Source organism: Tursiops truncatus, chromosome 7, assembly GCF_011762595.2.
Source record: "Tursiops truncatus isolate mTurTru1 chromosome 7, mTurTru1.mat.Y, whole genome shotgun sequence".
NCBI classification, from domain to species: Eukaryota; Metazoa; Chordata; class Mammalia; order Artiodactyla; family Delphinidae; genus Tursiops; species Tursiops truncatus.
In genome coordinates this window covers 108,921,001-108,941,321 of record NC_047040.1, presented here as the reverse complement: position 1 = coordinate 108,941,321, position 20,321 = coordinate 108,921,001, and the positions used below count along the sequence as shown (strand labels likewise).

Genomic DNA, 20,321 nt, shown 5'->3' with positions numbered 1-20,321 from the left:
AATACAGACTTTAAAGAATCAATACAGTAAACTCACTAAACAAACAACAGCTGCAACAACAAACCTTGGTAGGGCAAAGACTCTGATTTATGAAGGTGTCACATTACATTAATTAAAACATCCAGTTATCAACAAATTTTAAAGACATGCAAAGAAACAAAAGTGTGACCCATAATCAGGAAAAGCAGCAGTTAGTATATACTGTTACCGAGGGAGTCCAAGCATTAATCCACAAAGTTTTAAAATCAGCTATTTAAATATATTCAAAGAACTAAAGGAAATTCTATCTAGCAAACTAAAGGTAAGTTTGAGACTCGTGTCTCACCAAATAGATAATATCAATAAAAAGAAAAATTATGGAAAACACCAAATAGAAAAGCTGGAGTTAAAACATATAATAACTGAAATGAAATATTCACTAGAAGGACTCAGCAGAATATTTCAGTAAAAAGAATCAGTGAACTTTAAGATACAACAAATGAGATTATACAGTGTAAGGAACAGAAAAAAAGAAACCTGTGGGACAGTAAACAGTATCAATATATGTATACATCAAGAAGGAGGAGAGGGGGCTTCCCTGGTGGCACAGTGGTTGAGAGTCTGCCTGCCAATGCAGGGGACACGGGTTTGTGCCCCGGTCCGGGAAGATCCCCACATGCCGCGGAGCGGCTGGGCCCATGAGCCATGGCCGCTGAGCCTGCGCGTCCGGAGCCTGTGCTCCACAAGGGGAGAGGCCACAACAGTGAGAGGCCCGCGTACCGCAAAAAAAAAAAAAAAAAAAAGGAGGAGAGGGAAAGAAAGGACAGTGTGTAATAAAGAATTTGGCTAGCTCCCTGTTTCCAGGGAGGTAACCTCTGAATCCTGAAATTTCCTGAATGATAGGAGTGGTGTCTTTGTTATTTATGCAGGGCCCCTCAGACCACACCTGACAGTTTATACTAAAGAGGTGATTCGTGGTGGTGGGCCCTCAGGTAGTTTATGCTAACAGGATGACTCAGAATGCAGGCTGCCTAGGCCAGAAAGACAAATCATGTGTTTAGAGGATTGGTGTTTTGAGCAGCAAGACCTCCAGAAACAGGAGGGGGGGCTAGAGACTGAGTTTAGTCACATGGCCAATGATTCAGTCAATAGTGGCTATGCAGGGATGTCCCTGGTGGCTCAGTGGTTAAGAATCCGCCTGCCAGGGACTTCCCTGGTGGTGCAGTGGTTAAGAATCCACCTGCCAATGCAGGGGACATGGGTTCGATCCCTGGTCCGGGAAGATCCCACATGCCGGAGAGCAACTAAGCCCGTGCGCCACAACTACTGAGCCTGGGCTCTAGAGGCTGTGAACCACAACTACTGAGCTCGTGTGCCACAACTACTGAAGCCCACTCGCCTAGAGCCCGTGTTTCGCAACAAGAGAAGCCACTGAAATGAGAAGACCGTGCACCGCAACAAAGAGTAGGCCCCGCTCGCCACAACTAGAGAAAGCCTGTGTGCAGCAACAAAGACCCAATACAGCCAAGAAAAAAAAAAAGAATCCACCTGCCAATTCAGGGGACATGGGTTTGAGCCCTGGCCCGGGAAGATCCCAAGTGCCGCGGAACAACTAAGCCTGTGTGCCACAACTACTGAGCCTGCGCTCTAGAGCCTGCAAGCCACAACTACTGAGCCCACATGCTGCAACTACTGAAGCCTGTGCACCTACAGCCTATGCTCCGCAATGAAAGAAGCCACCGCAATGAGAAGCCCGCGCACCGCAACGAAGAGTAGCCCCTGCTCACTGCAACTAGAGAAAGCCCGTGCACAGCAACAAAGACCCAACGCAGCCAAAAACTTTAAAAATATACATATATATATATACATATATATAGTGGCTATGAAATGAAGCCCCAATAAAAACTCTGGACACCAAAACTTGGCTGAACTTCCCTGGTTGGCAACAAGTCACATGTTATCACACATCAGTGAGCTGGGAGGATAATATATCCTGACTTCATAGGGAAAAGACACAGAATTCTTACATCTGGAACCTTCCCAAGCTTTGCTGTGTGCACCTTACTCTTTGGCTGGTTCTGATACATATTCTATTACTATAACAATGCTAATTGTAAAGACGGCACTGTCCTGAGTTCTGCAAGCCATTCTAGCAAATTATCAAAACGCCTGCATTTGTAGCCAGTCGATCATAAGTAACAGTGGCCTGAGGATCTCTGAACTTGGGGCTGGTGTCTAAAGTGAAGACAGCCTTGTGGAGAACTGTGTCCTTAATCTGTTAGGACTGTGGCCTAACTCTGAGTAGTGTGGTATCAGAAGTCATTACAGGCTAAAAGACTGTCAGAAGAAATAAAGGGTATTCCCAGATTTGATGGAAAATGTGAATTCACATATCTAAGAAATGTAATGAGGGTATATCCATATAATGTATGTTTTTCAATCTCAGCACTATTGACATTTTGGACTAGATAACTCTTTGGAAAGGGAGGTGCTGTCCTGCTTCTTTGGAAGGGGGAGGGACTGATCTGAGCATTTTAGAGGTTTAGCAGCATCCCTGATTCCTGCCCGCTAGATGCCAGTAGCACCCTTCCCTTCCCCCAATTATGACAACCAAAATCGTCTCCGGACATTGACAAACGTGCCGCCAAGTGGGGTAAAACTGTTCCTTCTTATTGAGACCCACTCGTGTGATGGAATACTACACAGCTGTCTTCAAAAACTGAGAATACTCTATGCACTGAATTAGAAAGACTCATAACATGCATTTTGTTAAGTGAAAAAAGCCAAGGTATGGAATAGTTATGTAATTTGCTACCACTTTTAAATAAAGGTTGGGAAGGAGTAAATATTGTTAGCATACAGATACAAAAATGCTTTGGAAGAATTCAGAGGAAACTTAAAACAGCAATTACCTATTATTGGAAGGTGGGTAGATGAATGGCTACATACAGAGGGAGATTTTTAATTTTATTTTTTATGATGATTTAATAATCATGGGAATTTTTTAATAATTAAATACACTGATCAAAACTGACAAATCATTTCAGCCTTTCCATTAGCTCTGTCTTAATAATCATCACTTATAAGGGTGCCAGACCTTGATCTCCCTCTCAAGCTACTGAGAATCCTCAAGTGTACTGAGATTTTCTTTGCCTATACATTGGTTTGGGCTCCTGAAACATCTGTATAGTGAGTCATATTTTGATGTCTTGAAAAGTGGAAAACTAAGGGAGTGGAAATACTGTAGTTTGTTGTAAAACACAAACAAGCAAGAAAGAAATGTAAAGTACTATAAGTAAGAAAAACTCACGAGTTCCACACCTAGACATGCTCTTGTCATCTGAAAGATGACAGGATTTTCTATACAGAAAATGTTAAAGAATCCACAAAAAAACTCTTAGAGCTAATAAACAATATCAACATGGTTACAGCATATAAAATCAATATATAAAAATCAATTGCATTTCTATTCACTATCAATGAACTATCCAAAAACTAAATTAAGGAAACAACTACATTTACAACAGCATCAAAAAGAGTAAAATGTAAAATACTAAGGAATAAATTTAACAAAAGAAGTGTAAGACTTCTTCACTGAAAATGATAAAACATCATTAAAAGAAAGTAACAAGACCTAATAAATAGAAAAACATCCTGTGTTCATGGGTTAGAAGATTCAATATTATTAAGATGTCAATATTCCCCAAATTGATCAACAGTAATAAAACAAATAACCCAATTAAACACAGGCAAATAATCTGAACAGACACTTCTCCAAAGAGAAATAAATGGTCATAGGAAACAATGCTCAACATCATTCATGGTTGAGTAATGCAAATCAAAACCACAATGAGATACCACTTCACACCCACTAGGCTATAATCGAAGAGACAGACAATACCAACAACTGGTTAGAATTCAGAGAAAATGGAACCTGCATACATTGCTGAGAGGAAAGTATAAGGGTGCAGGTGCTTTGGAAAACAGTCTGGCAGTTCTGTTAAAAATGGAATTACTATTAAAAATAGAATAACTACACTCCTAAGTGTATACCCAAGACAACTGAGAACATATGTCTACATTAAAACTTTTACATGACTGCTTATAGCAGCAGCATTATTCATAGTAGCCAAAAAAGTGGCAATAACCTAAATATGAATGGATAAACAAACTGTGGTATATCCACTGGAGGAACTATTATTTGGCCATAAAAAAGGAATGGAGTACTGACACATGCTCCAATAAGGATAAACCTTGAAAACATTATGCTAAGTCAGAGAAATCAGTCACAAAAGACCATATATTATATGAATCCCTTTTTGTAAAATGTCCCAAACAGGCAAATCCATAGAGACTGAAAACAGATTCATGGGTGCCAGGGGGTGGGGTAGGGGAAAATGGGGAGTGATTGCTGCTGGGTGTCAGGTTTATTTTAGGGGTGAGGATAATGCTCTGAAATTAGACAGTGGTGACAGTTGCATAATTCTCTGTAAATACTAAAACCCACTGCATAGTCTACCTTAAAAGGCTGAGTTTTGGGGGTCTGGGAAGATGGCGGAAGAGTAAGACGCGGAGATCACCTTCCTCCCCACAGATACACCAGAAATACATCTACACGTGGAACAACTCCTACAGAACACCTACTGAAGGCTGGCAGAAGACCTCAGACCTCCCAAAAGGCAAGAAACTCCCCACGTACCTGGGTAGGGCAAAGGAAAAAGGAAAAAACAGAGACAAAAGAATAGGGACGGCACCTGCACTAGTGGGAGGGAGCTGTGAAGGAGGAAAAGTTTCCACACACTAGGAAGCCCCTTCGCGGGCGGAGACTTTGGGAGGCGGAGGGGGGAGCTTCGGGGCCGCGGAGGAGTGCACAGCAACAGGGGTGCGGAGGGCAAAGCGGGGAGATTCCCGCACAGAGGATCGGTGCCAACCGGCACTCACCAGCCCTAGAGGCTTGTCTGCTCACCCGCCGGGGCGGGCGGGGCTGGGAGCTGAGGCTCGGGCTTCGGTCGGAGCACAGGGAGGGGACTGGGGTTGGTGGCGTGAACATAGCCTGAAGGGGTTAGTGCACCACGGCTAGCCGGGAGGGAGTCCGGGGAAAAATCTGCACCTGCCGAAGAGGCAAGAGACTTTTTCTTCCCTCTTTGTTTCCTGGTGCGCGAGGAGAGGGGTTTAAGAGCGCTGCTTAAAGGAACTCCAGAGACAGGCGCGAGCCACGGCTAAAAGCGCGGACCCCAGAGACGGGCGCGAGCCGTGGCTAAAACCGCGGACCCCAGAGTCGGGCGCAAGCCATGGCTAAAAGCGCGTACCCCAAAGACGGGCGCGAGCTGCGTCTAAAAGCACAGACCCCAGGGACGGGCGGGAGACGCTAAGGCTGCTGCTGCCGCCACCAAGGGGCCTGTCTGCGAGCACAGGTCACTATCCACACCCCTCTTCCGCGGAGCCTGTGCAGCCCACCACTGCCAGGTTCTTGGGACCCAGGGACAACTTCCCCGGGAGAACGCACAGCAGGCCTCAGGCTGGTGCAAAGTCATGCTGGTCTCTGCCGCCGCAGGCCCGCCCCGCACGCAGTGCCCCTCCCTCCCCCCCCCCCCGGCCTGAGTGCGCCAGAGCCCCCGAATCAGCGGCTCCTTTAACCCCGTCCTGTCAGAGCAAAAAACAGACGCCCTCCAGCGACCTACACGCAGAGGCAGGGCCAAATCCAAAGCTGAGCCCCTGTGAGCTGTGAGAACAAAGACGAGAAAGGGAAATCTCTCCCAGCAGCCGCAGGAGCAGCGGATTAAAGCTCCACAATCAACTTGATGTCCCCTGAATCTGTGGAATACATGAATGGACAACGAGTCATCCCAAATTGAGGAGGTGGACTTCGAGAGCAAGATCTATGATGTTTTCCCCTTTTCCTCTTTTTGTGAATGTGTATGTGTATGCTTCTGTGTAAGATCTTGTCTGTATAGTTTTGCTTCCATCATTTATCCTAGGGCTCTATCCCTCCATGGGTTTTTTTTCTTAATAATTAATTTTAATAACTTTATTATACTTTACCTTCGTTCTTTCTTTCTTTCTTTCTTTCCTTCTTTCCTTCCTTCCTTCCTTCCCTCCTTTAGACAACGAATCATCCCAAATTGAGGAGTGGTCTCTGAGAGCAAGACTTACGATATTTTCCCCTTTACCTCTTTTTGTGACGGTGTATGTGTATGCTTCTGTGTAAGATTTTGTCTGTATAGCTTTGCTTCCAACATTTGTCCTAAGGTTCTATCCGTCCCTTTTTTTTTCCTAAATAATTATTTTTTAATTCAATAACTTTATTATACTTTATTTTACTGTATCTTCTTTCTGTCTTTTTTCCTTCCTTCCTTCCTTCCTTCCTCCCTCCCTCCCTCCCTCCTTTCTTTCCTTCTTGCCTTACCTTCTTTGCTTCTTTCTTTCCTTCCTTCCTTCCTTCCCTCCTTTCTTTCTTTCCTTCTTCATACTTCTACTAATTCTCTCTACTTTTTCTCCCTTTTATTCTGAGCCATGTGGATGAAAGGCTCTTGGTGCTCCAGCCAGGAGTCAGGGCTCTGCCTCTGAGGTGGGAGAGCCAACTTCAGGACTCTGGTCAACAAGAGACCTCCCAGCTCCACATAATATCAAACGGTGAAAATCTCCCAGAGACCTCCATCTTAACACCAGCACCCAGCTTCACTCAACGACCAGCAAGCTACGGCACTGGACAACCTATGCCAAACAACTAGCAAAACAGGAACACAACCCCACCCATTAGCAGAGGCTGCCTAAAATCATAATAAGGCCACAGATACCCCAAAACACACCACCAGACGTGAACCTGCCCACTAGAGAGACAAGATCCAGCCTCATCCACCAGAACACAGGCACTAGTCCCCTCCACCAGGAACCCTACACAACCCACTGACCAAACCTTAGCCACTGGAGACAGACATCAAAAACAGCGGGAACTACGAACCTGCAGCCTGCAAAAAGGAGACCCCAAACACAGTAAGATAAGCAAAATGAAAAGACAGAAAAACACACAGTAGATAAAGGAGCAAGATAAAAATGCACCAGACCTAACAAATGAAGAGGAAATAGGCAGTCTACCTGAAAAAGAATTCAGAATAATGATAGTAAGGATGATCCAAAATCTTGGAAACAGAAAGGACAAAATGCAAGAAACAGTTAACAAGGACTTAGAAGAAATAAAGATGAAACAAGCAACAATGAACAACACAATAAATGAAATTAGAAGTACTCTAGATGGGATCAATAGCAGAATAACTGAGGCAGAAGAACAGATAAGTGACCTGGAAGATAAAATAGTGGAAATAACTAATGCAGAGCAGAATAAAGAAAAAAGAATGAAAAGAACTGAGGACAGTATCAGAGATCTGTGGGACAACATTAAATGCACCAACATTCGAATTATAGGGGTTCCAGAAGAAGAAGACAAAAACAAAGGGACTGAGAAAATATTTGAAGAAATTATAGATGAAAACTTCCCTAATATGGGAAAGGAAATAGTTAATCAAGTCCAGGAAGCTCAGGGAGTCCCATACAGGATAAATCCAAGGAGAAACATGCCAAGACACATATTAATCAAACTGTCAAAAGTTAAATACAAAGAAAGCATATTAAAAGCAGCAAGGGAAAAACAACAAATAACACACAAGGGAATCCCCATAAGGTTAACAGCTGATCTCTCAGCAGAAACCCTACAAGCCAGAAGGGAGTGGCAGGACATACTGAAAGTGATGAAGGAGAAAAACCTGCAACCAAGACTACTCTACCCAGCAAGGATCTCATTCAGATTTGATGGAGAAATTAAAACCTTCACAGACAAGCAAAAGCTGAGAGAGTTCAGCACCACCAAACCAGCTTTACAACAAATGCTAAAGGAACTTCTATAGACAAGAAACACAAGAGAAGGAAAAGACCTATGAAAACGAACCGAAAACAATTTAGAAAATGGGAATAGAAACATACATATCGACAATTACCTTAAATGTAAATGGACTAAATGCTCCCACCAAAAGACACAGATTGGCTGAATGGATACAAAAACAAGACCCTTATATATGCTGTCTACAAGAGACCCACTTCAGACCTAGAGACACATACAGACTGAAAGAAAGGGGATGGAAAAAGATATTCCATGCAAATGGAAACCAAAAGAAAGCTGGAGTAGCAATTCTCGTATCAGACAAAATAGACTTTAAAATAAGGACTATTAGAAGAGACAAAGAAGGACACTACATAATGATCAAGGGATCGATCCAAGAAGAAGATATAACAATTGTAAATATTTATGCACCCAACATAGGAGAACCTCAATACCTAAGGCAAATACTAACAGCCATAAAAGGGGAAATCGACAGTAACACATTCATAGTAGGGGACTTTAACACCCCACTTTCACCCACGGACAGATCATCCAAAATGAAAATAAATAAGGAAACACAAGCTTTAAATGATACATTAAACAAGATGGACTTAATTGATATTTATAGGACATTCCATCCAAAAAAAACAGAATACACATTTTTCACAAGTGCTCATGGAACATTCTCCAGGATAGGTCATATCTTGGGTCACAAATCAAGCCTTGGTAAATTTAAGAAAACTGAAATTGTATCAAGTATCTTTTCCGACCACAACGCCATGAGACTAGATATAAATTACAGGAAAAGATCTGTAAAAATTACAAACACATGGAGGCTAAACAATACACTACTTAATAATGAAGTGATCACTGAAGAAATCAAAGAGGAAATAAAAAAATGCCTAGAAACAAATGACAATGGAGACACGACGACCCAAAACCTATGGGATGCAGCAAAAGCAGTTCTAAGGGGGAAGTTTATAGCAATACAAGTCCACCTTAAGAAACAGGAAACATCTCGAATAAACAATCTAACCTTGCACCTCAAGCAATTAGAGAAAGAAGAACAAAAAAACCCCAAAGCTACCAGAAGGAAAGAAATCATAAAAATCAGATCAGAAATAAATGAAAAAGAAGTGAAGGAAACAATAGCAAACATCAATAAAACTAAAAGCTGATTCTTTGAGAAGATAAACAAAATAGATAAACCACTAGCCAGACTCATCAAGAAAAAAAGGGAGAAGAGTCAAATCAATAGAATTAGAAATGAAAAAGGAGAAGTAACAACTGACACTGCAGAAATACAAAAGATCATGAGAGATTACTACAAGTAACTCTATGCCAATAAAATGGACAATCTGGAAGAAATGGACAAATTCTTAGAAAGGCACAACCTGCCAAGACTGAATCAGGAAGAAATAGAAAATATGAACAGACCAATCACAAGCACTGAAATTGAAACTGTGATTAAAAATCTTCCAACAAGCAAAAGCCCAGGACCAGATGGCTTCACAGGCGAATTCTATCAAACATTTAGAGAAGAACTATCCCCTATCCTTCTCAAACTCTTCCAAAATATAGCAGAGGGAGGAACACTCCCCTACTCATTCTACAAGGCCACCATCACCCTGATACCAAAACCAGACAAGGATGTCACAAAGAAAGAAAACTACAGGCCAATATCACTGATGAACATAGATGCAAAAATCCTCAACAAAATACTAGCAAACAGAATCCAACAGCACATTAAAAGGATCATACACCATGATCAAGTGGGGTTTATTCCAGGAATGCAAGGATTCTTCAATATATGCAAATCTATCAATGTGATAAATCATATTAACAGATTGAAGGAGAAAAACCATATGATCATCTCAATAGATGCAGAGAAAACTTTTAACAAAATTCAACACCCATTTATGATAAAAACCCTGCAGAAAGTAGGCATAGAGGGACTTTCCTCAACATAATAAAGGCCATATATGACAAGCCCACAGCCAACATCATCCTCAATGGTGAAAAACTGAAAGCATTTCCACTAAGATCAGGAACAAGACAAGGTTGCCCACTCTCACCACTCTTATTCAACATAGTTTTGGGAAGTTTTAGCCACAGCAATCAGAGAAGAAAAGGAAATAAAAGGAATCCAAATCGGAAAAGAAGAAGTAAAGCTGTCACTGTTTGCAGATGACATGATACTATACATAGAGAATCCCAAAGATGCTACCAGAAAACTACTAGAGCTAATCAATGAATTTGGTAAAGTAACAGGATACAAAATTAATGCACAGAAATCTCTGGCGTTCCTATATACTAATGATGAAAAATCTGAAATTGAAATCAAGAAAACACTCCCATTTACCATTGCAACAAAAAGAATAAAATATCTAGGAATAAACCTACCTAAGGAGACAAAAGACCTGTATGCAGAAAATTATAAGACACTGATGAAAGAAATTAAAGATGATACAAATAGATGGATATACCATGTTCTTGGATTGGAAGAATCAACATTGTGAAAATGACTCTACTACCCAAAGCAATCTACAGATTCAATGCAATCCCTATCAAACTACCAGTGGCATTTTTCACAGAACTAGAACAAAAAATTTCTCAATTGGTATGGAAACACAAAAGACCCTGAATAGCCAAAGCAATCTTGAGAACGAAAAACGGAGCTGGAGGAATCAGGCTCCCTGACTTCAGACTATACTACAAAGCTACAGTAATCAAGACAGTATGGTACTGGCACAAAAACAGAAAGATAGATCAATGGAACAGGATAGAAAGCCCAGAGATAAACCCACACACATATGGACACCTTATCTTTGATAAAGCTGGCAAGAATGTACAGTGGAGAAAGGACAGCCTCTTCAATAAGTGGTGCTGGGGAAAATGGACAGATACATGTAAAAGTATGAGATTAGATCACTCCCTAACACCATACACAAAAATAAGCTCAAAATGGATTAAAGACCTAAATGTAAGACCAGAAACTATCAAACTCTTAGAGGAAAACATAGGCAGAACACTCTATGACATAAATCACAGCAAGATCCATTCTGACCCACCTCCTAGAGTAATGGAAATAAAAACAAAAATAAACAAATAAGACCTAATGAAACTTCAAAGCTTTTGCACAGCAAAGGAAACCATAAACAAGACCAAAAGACAACCCTCAGAATGGGAGAAAATATTTGCAAATGAAGCAACTGACAAAGGATTAATCTCCAAAATTTATAAGCAGCTCATGCAGCTCAATAACAAAAAAACAAACAACCCAATCCAAAAATGGGCAGAAGACCTAAATAGACATTTCTCCAAAGGAGATATACAGACTGCCAACAAACACATGAAAGAATGCTCAACATCATTAATCATTAGAGAAATGCAAATCAAAACTACAATGAGATATCATCTCACACCAGTCAGAATGGCCATCATCAGAAACTCTAGAAACAATAAATGCTGGAGAGGGTGTGGAGAAAAGGGAACACTCTTGCACTGCTGGTGGGAATGTGAATTGGTTCAGCCAATATGGAGAACAGTATGGAGGTTCCTTAAAAAACTACAAATAGAACTACCATATGACCCAGCAATCCCACTACTGGGCATATACCCTGAGAAAACCAAAATTCAAAAAGAGTCATGTACCAAAATGTTCATTGCAGCTCTATTTACAATAGCCCGGAGATGGAAACAACCTAAGTGCCCATCATCGGATGAATGGATAAAGAAGATGTGACACATATATACAATGGAATATTACTCAGCCATAAAAAGAAACGAAATTGAGCTATTTGTAATGAGGTGGATAGACCTAGAGTCTGTCATACAGAGCGAAGTAAGTCAGAAAGAAAAAGACAAATACCATATGCTAACACATATATATGGAATTGAAGAAGAAAAAAAAAATGTCATGAAGAACCTAGCGGTAAGACAGGAATAAAGACACAGACCTACTGGAGAACGGACTTGAGGATATGGGGAGGGGGAAGGGTGAGCTATGACAGGGCGAGAGAGAGTCATGGACATATACACACTAACAAACGTAAGGTAGATAGCTGGTGGGAAGCAGCCGCATGGCACAGGGATATCGGCTCGGTGCTTTGTGACCGCCTGGAGGGGTGGGATAGGGAGGGTGGGAGGGAGGGAGACGCAAGAGGGAAGAGATATGGGAACATGTGTATGTGTATGACTGATTCACTTTGTTATAAAGCAGAAACTAACACACCATTGTAAAGCAATTATACCCCAATAAAGATGTTAAAAAAAAAAAAAAGGCTGAGTTTTACAGCATGTAAGTTATATGTCAACAATAACTATATATATATATAAAATATGTGGATTTTTCTGAGTCAAAATTCCTTACAAGCAGAACAAATATCTCTTAGAATGGCTAAATTCTTAAGAATTTTTAAAATAAAATTTAAGCTTGAAGCCAATAAAATTCGTTATTTCAAAAACAACATACAGAGGGCTTCCCTGGTGGCGCCGTGGTTGAGAGTCCACCTGCCGATGCAGGGGACACGGGTTCGTGCCCCGGTCCGGGAAGATCCCATGTGCTGCGAAGCGGCTGGGCCCGTGAACCATGGCCGCTGAGCCTGCGCGTCCAGAGCCTGTGCTCCGCAACGGGAGAGGCCACAGCAGTGAGAGGCCCACGTACCGCAAAAAAAACCCCAAAAAACGTACAGAAAGTCTCAGGGATATTTTCACTACAGCAGAACCTGCTGGGAGTCTGCAAATCAATTATGAGTGGTGTATAGAAAACTTTATTGCCTACTACAGGACTACAAAAATGTAAGCAAACCATTCTCTTTCAAAATCAGCCTTGAAACAGTACTTACCAAGTACACTGCTCTTTGAAAGAAGGTTGTAGTCTCCAGGATTTTGTGCATTGTGATGGTTTCCAACTCATCAGGGTCCAGCTGCTCCTTTTCAAAGGGCATTCCATTGAACAGGACAACAGGCAGTGGACCAACTCCAGTCTGCTCATAGTAGCCTCTTGCTTCCTGAAACACATGGGACCACAAACAGCATATTTTTGTCCTTCCTGAGACAAATGGAACAAAGCATATTTTTCACACATACATGTTCTAACAAGAAAAGAAACAACAGAAATATGGAAACCAAGAAATAACTAAAGAAAAATTCTTTTAAAAATATATAAAGAACTGGGGCTTCCCTGGTGGCGCAGTGGTTGAGAGTCCGCCTGCCGATGCAGGGGACATGGGTTCGTGCCCCAAGGCCGGGAAGATCCCACATGTCGCAGAGCAGCTGGGCCCATGAGCCATGGCCGCTGAGCCTGCGTGTCCGGAGCCTATGCTCCGCAACGGAAGAGGCCACAACAGTGAGAGGCCCGCGTACCGCAAAAAAAAAAAAAAAAATTTACTGAGTTTTAATAAAACCACAAAACCTTATAAATCAGGAAGTGGTTGAAGATGGGGATGAGGGTAATTTTAAGCAGCCCAGGCTACCAGACCTGAATTACATATACTACAGCCCAAATTATACAAGAGACTTTTGAGCAATGATGGAGATATTCTATCTTCACTGTCCAATGCAGTAACCACTAACCACATGTAGCTATTGAGCACATGAAATTAATTAATTTCCACTTTAAAAGCTCATGTGGCCAGAGGCTACTATAATGGGCAGCACAACTATAGACTGTCATAAATTATTAGTGCTCCTGGGCAGATAACTTGAGATGAAATATTTACACCCAATTCTAAATTTAAAAGGGTCCATATCACTAAACAAGAAGTTACACCTACAGAAAACAAAACAAGGTTGGTGGGAAAACAGTGCTCAAAAATTGTTCTATAATGTACTGAGCTCAATCTTTTGCCTTCTCCAGGACAAAAGAGGTTCCTTGGCAGGGAAGTACCAGGCAAGCAAACATATCTGAGACTTTTCCAACAATCGACATAGGTACATTCCCCCAGATATCAACCACAGACCCAAGACTAAGATTTTAGAGTAAAAACTATATTACTACCCAAGATATAAAAAAAGCTCCTTAAAGCATTCTTGTTAAACATCTTGTAACTGCTATCTTCTGAAAATAGCAGAATTTTAAAATATATAACCATTTTAGATAGCACAAATAGAAAAGTACCTCAATTCGGTAACTAATACCAGTCATCAGCTTAGTTTCAGATCTAGCCACAGTGATAACTGATAGTACAGACTTATCTGATGGACTAACATGGCACAATGAGAAAGGCCTTCCAGGTTGATTTCTGCCATCTCTGTATGTCATGGTTAAAACTTTTAAAATGTACACTCCCAAAACTGTTACATTAATTCTGTTCTTTGACATCTCACCTATCTCAAAGAAGTTCATAAAAACTCAATTTAAATATACTTTGAGCTTTGAAAATCAATCTCCCAGGAAAACAAAACAAAATCCACATTATAACTCTCAGTGACTATAAGAAGTAACACTGGTTTTCTCTGAACGTGGCAACTGAGTAAAAGGCAAGAGTGGGAGGGAGATGTTTTGACTATAAACTTTCCATTTTTGCAACTTGCAAATAGATTATCAGATTAAAAATTAACAGAATGCAGGCCAATTATCAGAGTCACGCTTAAAAATTACACGTGAGAATTTCTACCAACTGATCACTAAAAATGTTAATTACACATAATTTTGAAACACTGACTACAAAGTCACAAATAAGCCATTCATAAATGATAACTGAGATTAATAAAGACTCAGAGTTAATATGCCAAATGTAAAATGTCTGCATGAATAAGTTAGAACTTTTCTTACTTTGACTTTGAAACATATAAATATGCCCCTATCAGACTATATTCTCTTCAGTTCAAAAGATCTACCTTAATTGTACTACGTAGTTTTAGAAATGATTACTTCTTTCAAATACCAGGCATAGAAGATAACACAGCTTCAGATATACACAAAGGTACAGATATTCCTAAGTGTAATAACATTTGCTAACTGCACTCATTCCTCCTTTAAAAAAAAAACTGCACTCGGGCTTCCCTGGTGGCGCAGTGGATAAGAATCTGCCTGCCAATGCAGGGGACACGGATTCGATCCCTGGTCCGGGAAGATCCCACATGTCGCGGAGCAACTCAGCCTGTGCGCCACAACTACTGAGCCTGCACTCCAGAACCCGCGAGCCACAACTACTGAGCCCGTGTGCCACAACTACTGAAGCCCATGTGCCTAGAGCCCGTGCTCCGCAACAAGAGAAGCCACCGCAATGAGAAGCCTGCGCACGGCAACGAAGAGTAGCCCCCTCTCACTGCAACTAGAGAAAGCCTGTGCGCAGCAATGAAGACCCAACGCAGCCAAAAATAAATTAATTTTTTTAAAAAATGCAGTCATTCCTCCTTTTCAAAAAAATCTATTTTTCTTGGGCTTTTTCATATGAGGGGTACAGCTCCTGCAACTTAAAAAACCTTACTGATCATTAGATTCTTAGGACCTCTGAGAATCTCCCAACATCCTCCTCTTGAGAGTATATGCCTACTTAAATAGCTAGGTAATTACGATCTGTTTATATGGGAAGGGCCTCTAACCAGTAGAGATGAGGAAAATGGCCAAATCTGGGAAACTATTGAGGAGTTAGGTCTGTGATACTCCCACCTGATTCTTCAGCAAAATCAAGATTTTAATGCATAAAAGACAACGTGTAAAAATACCCTTTTCCCCAATTCGTCCACTATAGTCAATGTTTTTCAAGCAAATCCTTTTGATATAGCAATCATCCACAATAAAAAAGGCAACATGTACTTTTTCTTCAATAGGATGATAGAAAACCAGAGTTAACCATTTTCCAAAAGTGAAATATAAGAAAATTCCATTAATTTTCTCAAAGATTCCCGAAGTGGCCCTTCTTTCCTTTTATTTCACCTTTTCTTTTTCTATAGAGTACTACTCAGGCTGTTTGTGAAAATGTGAAAAATCACTACGTGCCCATATCAATATTATTTTATTTTTTTAAAAAAAAGGTAAGTGACTGAACAGAAGGTTGCAGTACAATAATGGAAACATGTTCAGTCTAAACTGAGTAGCTCTCATGACCAGCTTCAACTCCAAACCTTAAAACGAGGAGATTTAACACTGAGGCAGGAGTGATGTCAATATCATGGCTGAATAAGACTTCCCTCATTAGTGTCTCTCCCACAGAAAAACAACAACTTGGCATCTATCCACTGACAAAAGGGTCTTTGTGGGAGCTTTGGAACTCAGCACCATATGCCAAGTGGCCCGGGAGAAGTGTCGCAGCAGGTAACATGCAGACGGACTTTGACCCTGGCTGTGGGCTCTGCACTGATGCATGAGCTGGCTCCAGGGAACCCCTGGGAAAAACTACTTAATCAATCACCCATAGACAAGACAGCCTCTGTGAAGTCCAGGTTTCCAGCAAGAAGTTCCAGGACACCACTGGAGCAAAAAAATATGAATTTGGACACACTGGAGAGGGTAAGAGAACAGTCTGACTTTACTCACATCACCCCTCTCCCGAGGCAGTACAGCTTAGGGCCACAAGAGATCTTCTGAGCCTATGATTTCTCCTACAAGGGACATAAGAGCAATGGCTGAGCACTCAACCTCCCCAGCTATGTGGGATGCTGCCAAAGAGGCTCATTTCTCTCCCGCTCCATCCAGAATACTGACTTGTGAGTGGCATCACCATGGGTGAAGAGGCTGGGAGAGCAGCAGACAGTGCACTCATAGGGCATTTAAGGAAGGCAGATCCTACTTACGGCATCAACAAGCCCACCTATGAGACACCCAGGACACCTCATCCACAGATGCCCCCAGATGACTCATGGGCACCCCGCAGTGCTCTGCACACACCTTACCACCATATACCCACACCCTGTGGCTGGCTGCCAGTGCACAATCCCGACAAGGGCAGCAAGAGTGAGCTTTGCCAGATGGATAGTGAGGATGTACAGAAAGCCAATCCACATCAGTAGGCCAGAAAGAGACAAACAACTTGAGCTTTAGTGCCACTTGGGGGAAACAAAAAGGAGGTGGCCTGTCCGCACCCAGCCTGCGGGCAATGTAGAATCAAGAGGAGCTAAATAAACAAGTTCAGAATTCTGCACAAGAGGGAACAACAGCACGGAGCAGGTGTACCCACAGACATTCTGAGAAAGCCTCAGAATTCCAACCTTCCTGAAATGGAAGGTATTTCTCTCCCAAAGCAGAGAGTAAAAACTGGTAGAAGTGACTGCTACCAGTCACTTCTGGTAGCAACTTAAAATTGCAAGGAACTTGAAAAATCAAGAAAGCATAACATCACCTAAGGATCGCAATAATCTTCCAGTAACCAATCCCGAAGACATGGAGATCTGCAATTTACCCAATGAAGAATTCAAAATAGCTGTTTTGGGGAGACTCGGTGAGCTACAAGAAGACACAGAAGGACAATTCAACAAAATCAAGAAAACAATACACAAACAAAATCAGAATTTTTTTTTTTTAACAAGAAATCAGAATTTTAACAAGGAGAGAGAGCATAAAAAAGAACCAAACAGAAATTCTGGAGCTGAAGAATATAATGAATGAAACTTTTAAAATGGTATAGCATTAACATCAGAGTGAAATCAAGCAAAAGAAAATAACCTACAAGTTAGAAGACAGGAACTTTGCAATTATCCAGTCAGGGGACAACAATAACAACAACAGCAACCGAAGAATTAAAGAAATGGTATATGGATAATTTTCAAATTACTGGAGTTCCAGAGAAGATGAGATAGAGAAGGGGGCAGAAAGCTTATTTAAAGAAATAATGGATAAGAACTTCCCAAATCTGGAGAGAGATTTGGATATCCAAGTTCCTGAAGACCATAGGTCACCAAAGAAAATAAATTTAAAGAGAACCTCTCCAAGACACATTATAATAAAACTATCAAAAGTCAAAAACAGACACTCTTAAGAGCAGCAAGAGAAGAAGAAGCTTGTAACTTACCAGGGAAGGCTAACAGTGGACGTCTCAGTAAAAAAGCTGCAGGCAAGGAGTGAGTGGGATGATACATTCTAACTGCTAAAAGAAAAAACTGCCAACCAAGAATACTCTACCTGGCAAAGTTATCGTCTAGAAATGGAGGAGAAATAAAGACATTCCCAGACAAACAAAAGCTAAGAGAGTTCATCATCACCAAACCTGCCTTACGAGAAATGCTGAAAGGAGTCCTTCAAGCTGAAATGAAAGGACGTTAATTAGTAGCATGAAAACATACAACACACTAGTAAAGGTAAGTATATAGTCAAATTCAGAATACCCTAACACTGTAAATGTGATGGTGTATTAACCACTTAACTCTATAAAGGTTAAAAGACAAGAGTATTCAATGAAGCAAGAGAGGGCCCTCAACTATGAATTTTGTAGCAATGCCCTCCATGCTCAAAGGGAATGCGGGATGGATCACAGTTGCCTGAATTCCCCTCTAATGATGATGCTGTTCATGCAGAAAACTCCATCTTGCTGTTTTTCAATATAAAGAATATGCTGATGAAAAGCAAAAAAAAAAGACAAGAGTACTAAAAGTAACTATAGATATAATTTGTTATCGAATACACAATATAAAGAGTTAAGCTGTGATGTCCAAAACAAAAAAGGGGTGGGAATAATAAAAGGGTAGTTTTTATATTTGATCAAAGTTAAGTCATCAACATAAAAGAGACTGTTTTATCTATTAAATATTTTACGTAAGACTCATAGTAACCACAAAACAAAAATCTACAGTAGATTCACAAAAGATGAAGAGAAGGGAACCAAAGCATACCATTATGGAAAATCATCAGTGCACAGAGGGAGGCAGCAAGAGAGGAAAAAAGGAACAAGGGAAATATAAATCAGCCTCAGATAACTAATAAAATGGCATTACTGTGTCCCTTATCTATCAATAACTACTCTAAATGTTCCTGTATTAAATTCTCCAATCAAAAGGCATAGAACGGCTGGATGGATTAAAAAATAAGACCCAACTATATGAGCCTACAATTCCTTGCGGCTTTAAGGACACAGACTCAGAGTGAAGGGATAGAAAAAGATACACTTACGTAAGTGGAAACCAGAAGAGAGCAGGGGTAGCTATATTTCTATCAGACAAAACAGAGTTTAAGCCAAAAACTGTAACAAGAGATAAAAAGGTCATTATATAATGACAATGGGGTCAATTCATTGAGAAGATTTAACAATTCTATATATATATGCACCCAACATCAGAACACCTAAATATATGAAACGAATACTAACAGATCTCTAGGGAGAAAAAGACAACTATATAATGTTAATAGGGGCATTAAAGATATGGAAGCAGTAAACCATAATTCAAAAAGAGACACGTACCACAATGTTCACTGCAGCACTATTTACAACAGCCAGGACATGGAAGCAACCTAAGTGTCCATCAACAGATGAATGGATAAAGAAGATGTGGCATATATATACAATGGAATATCAGTCAGTCATAAAAAGAAATGAAATTGAGTTATTTGTAGTGAGGTGGATGGACCCAGAGTCTGTCATACAGAGTGAAGTACGTCAGAAAGAGAAAAACAAATACCGTATGCTAACACATATATATGGAATCTAGGACAGGAATAAAGACACAGAGGTAGAGAATGGACTTGAGGACACGGGGAGCGGGAAGGGTAAGCTGGGACGAAGTGAAAGAGTAACACTGACATATATACACTACCAAATGTAAAACAGATAGCTAGTGGGAAGCAGCTGCATAGTACCGGGAGATCAGCTCGGTGCTTTGTGACCACCTAGAGGGGTGGGACAGGGATGGTGGGAGGGAGGCGCAAGAGGAAGGGGATACGGGGATATATGTATATGTATAGCAGAAAGTAACACAACACTGCAAAGCAATTATACTCCAATAAAGATGTTAAAAAAAATAAAAAACAAAGATATGGAAGCAACCTAAGTGTCCATCAACAGATGAATGGATAAAGAAGATGCAGTTTACATACACAACGGACTCCTACTCAGCCATAAAAAAGAATGAAATTTTGCCATTTGCAACAACATGGATGGACTTGGAGGGCCTTATGCCAAGTGAAATAAGTCAGACAGAGAAAGACAAATCCTTTATGATCTCACTTACATGTGGAATCTATAAAATACAGCAAACTAGTGAATATAACAACAACAACAAAAAACAGACTCACAGATATAGAGAACAAATTAGTGGTTACCAGTGGGGAGAGTGAAGCTGGGAGGGACAAGATACAGATAGAGGATTAAGATGTATATTACGGGGACTTGCCTGGTGGCGCAGTGGTTAAGAATCCGCCTGCCGATGCAGGGGACATGGGTTCAAGCCCTGGTCGAGGAGGACCCCACATGCCACGGAGCAACTAAGCCCGTGTGCACAACTACTGAGCCTGCGAGCCACAACTACTGAGCCCGTGTGCCACAACTACTGAAGCCCACATGCGTAGAGCCTTTGCTCTGCAACAAGAGAAGCC

At 41.0% G+C, this 20,321-nt stretch overlaps 1 protein-coding gene across 2 annotated transcripts in view; it reads right to left on the bottom strand.

Moving 5' to 3' along the window:
- Positions 1 to 20,321, bottom strand: part of UGGT1 (UDP-glucose glycoprotein glucosyltransferase 1) — a 123,734-nt gene that overhangs the window by 52,409 nt on the left and 51,004 nt on the right. For both annotated transcript variants that reach the window (XM_019931819.3, XM_019931820.3), the window contains exon 18: positions 12,700 to 12,864. In XM_019931819.3, coding sequence (XP_019787378.1) covers positions 12,700 to 12,864 — 165 coding nt within the window. The remainder of the gene's footprint in view (positions 1 to 12,699; positions 12,865 to 20,321) is intronic.